The sequence below is a fragment of the Perkinsus marinus genome (assembly GCF_000006405.1).
Source record: "Perkinsus marinus ATCC 50983 genomic scaffold scf_1104296953908, whole genome shotgun sequence".
In the NCBI taxonomy this organism is placed as follows: Eukaryota; Perkinsozoa; order Perkinsida; family Perkinsidae; genus Perkinsus; species Perkinsus marinus.
This window is the reverse complement of record NW_003208310.1, coordinates 1-970: the sequence shown is the minus strand read 5'-3', so window position 1 is coordinate 970 and position 970 is coordinate 1. Positions and strand designations below refer to the sequence as shown.

At 51.3% G+C, this 970-nt stretch overlaps 2 protein-coding genes across 2 annotated transcripts; both read left to right on the top strand.

The window, feature by feature from the left end:
• Window positions 1-152: 152 nt before the first annotated feature.
• On the top strand, window positions 153-757 carry Pmar_PMAR000594 (hypothetical protein; the record flags this gene model as incomplete). Its single annotated transcript, XM_002776196.1, has 4 exons — window positions 153-317; window positions 371-465; window positions 512-581; window positions 626-757. Coding segments are annotated over 4 exons (462 nt in total), but the record flags the coding sequence as incomplete, so codon positions are not given.
• A 52-nt stretch (window positions 758-809) lies between these two features.
• Window positions 810-959, top strand: Pmar_PMAR000593 (hypothetical protein; the record flags this gene model as incomplete). Its single annotated transcript, XM_002776195.1, has 1 exon — window positions 810-959. A coding segment is annotated over one exon (150 nt), but the record flags the coding sequence as incomplete, so codon positions are not given.
• Window positions 960-970: the final 11 nt, after the last annotated feature.

Sequence of the window (970 nt, the reverse complement as noted above, 5' to 3'; positions counted from 1 at the left end):
CGATCGGTGGTGTTAGGTCCTCCGAGCAATCCAGTTGAGGCAGCGTTTGAAGGCAGAGGGTCGGCTCACAGTAGAGGCTGATAGGGCTATTATGACGATGATGACGAGGGCCTTGTACAGTAGCGAGATGAATCTGGCTAATGAGGTTTGTTATGTTAAAGTTGGCATGCATGGGAGAAATGTGTCCTCAGACGGTCGTGCTCTTCCGTTACACTGTGGACTTCCTCTTGAGGGAGCATCTTATTCGGCCTAATGGTGACCTCATCGGCTTGGCCCCGGTGGTGACGGCACTGTTCGAGAGGGAGCCTGATAATCTGGTGAGGAACTGCAAGGATGGGGTTGGTGTTGTTGTTGGAGGGTCGGGGCTTAGGTGCTGCATAGGCTGTTGACGATGCCGGGCTTGGAGGAGATATTAAAGCGATGGAAAAAGGAGGAAAGGAAGGCTGATGAGACTACTCATGCTACGTAAATGCTCGAAGCGGTTGGTCCTGTGTGAAGGGCGATGGTGTAGGTATAAGCTACTACAAGTACTCTCTTGCTTTGTATTGCCATGGCCACAGCTACGACACGCTAAGGATCGGGTGAGAAGGAGGGGCGTGAGAAGTGGTGGTGATGGTAGTGGTAGGTTATTGAGAAAAGGAGGAGGCATCAGCCGACAGCAAGTTGCCCGGTGCTCTATATGAAAGATCTCGAGCCTGAGTTCCGAGAGCTAGTTCCAAAGTATAACGCTGCTGTTAAGGATGAGCTACTTCGAATGGTAGGGGGGAAGGGGTTGTGGTCAGCGAAGGAGGAGGAGTGTTTATCCATAGGCTGTGCTGAACTTCAAGATGAAGGGGAAGGTTGCCAACGATGAGCGCTCGTTTGAGTTGCCATTTACTCGTACTGAGTTCCGTCGGTCTTTTGGTGAAGACATCTGGGCTGATGATTCCGCTGTGATGGGAGCTCTTATTAAGTCTAGGGTGAAGTGTAC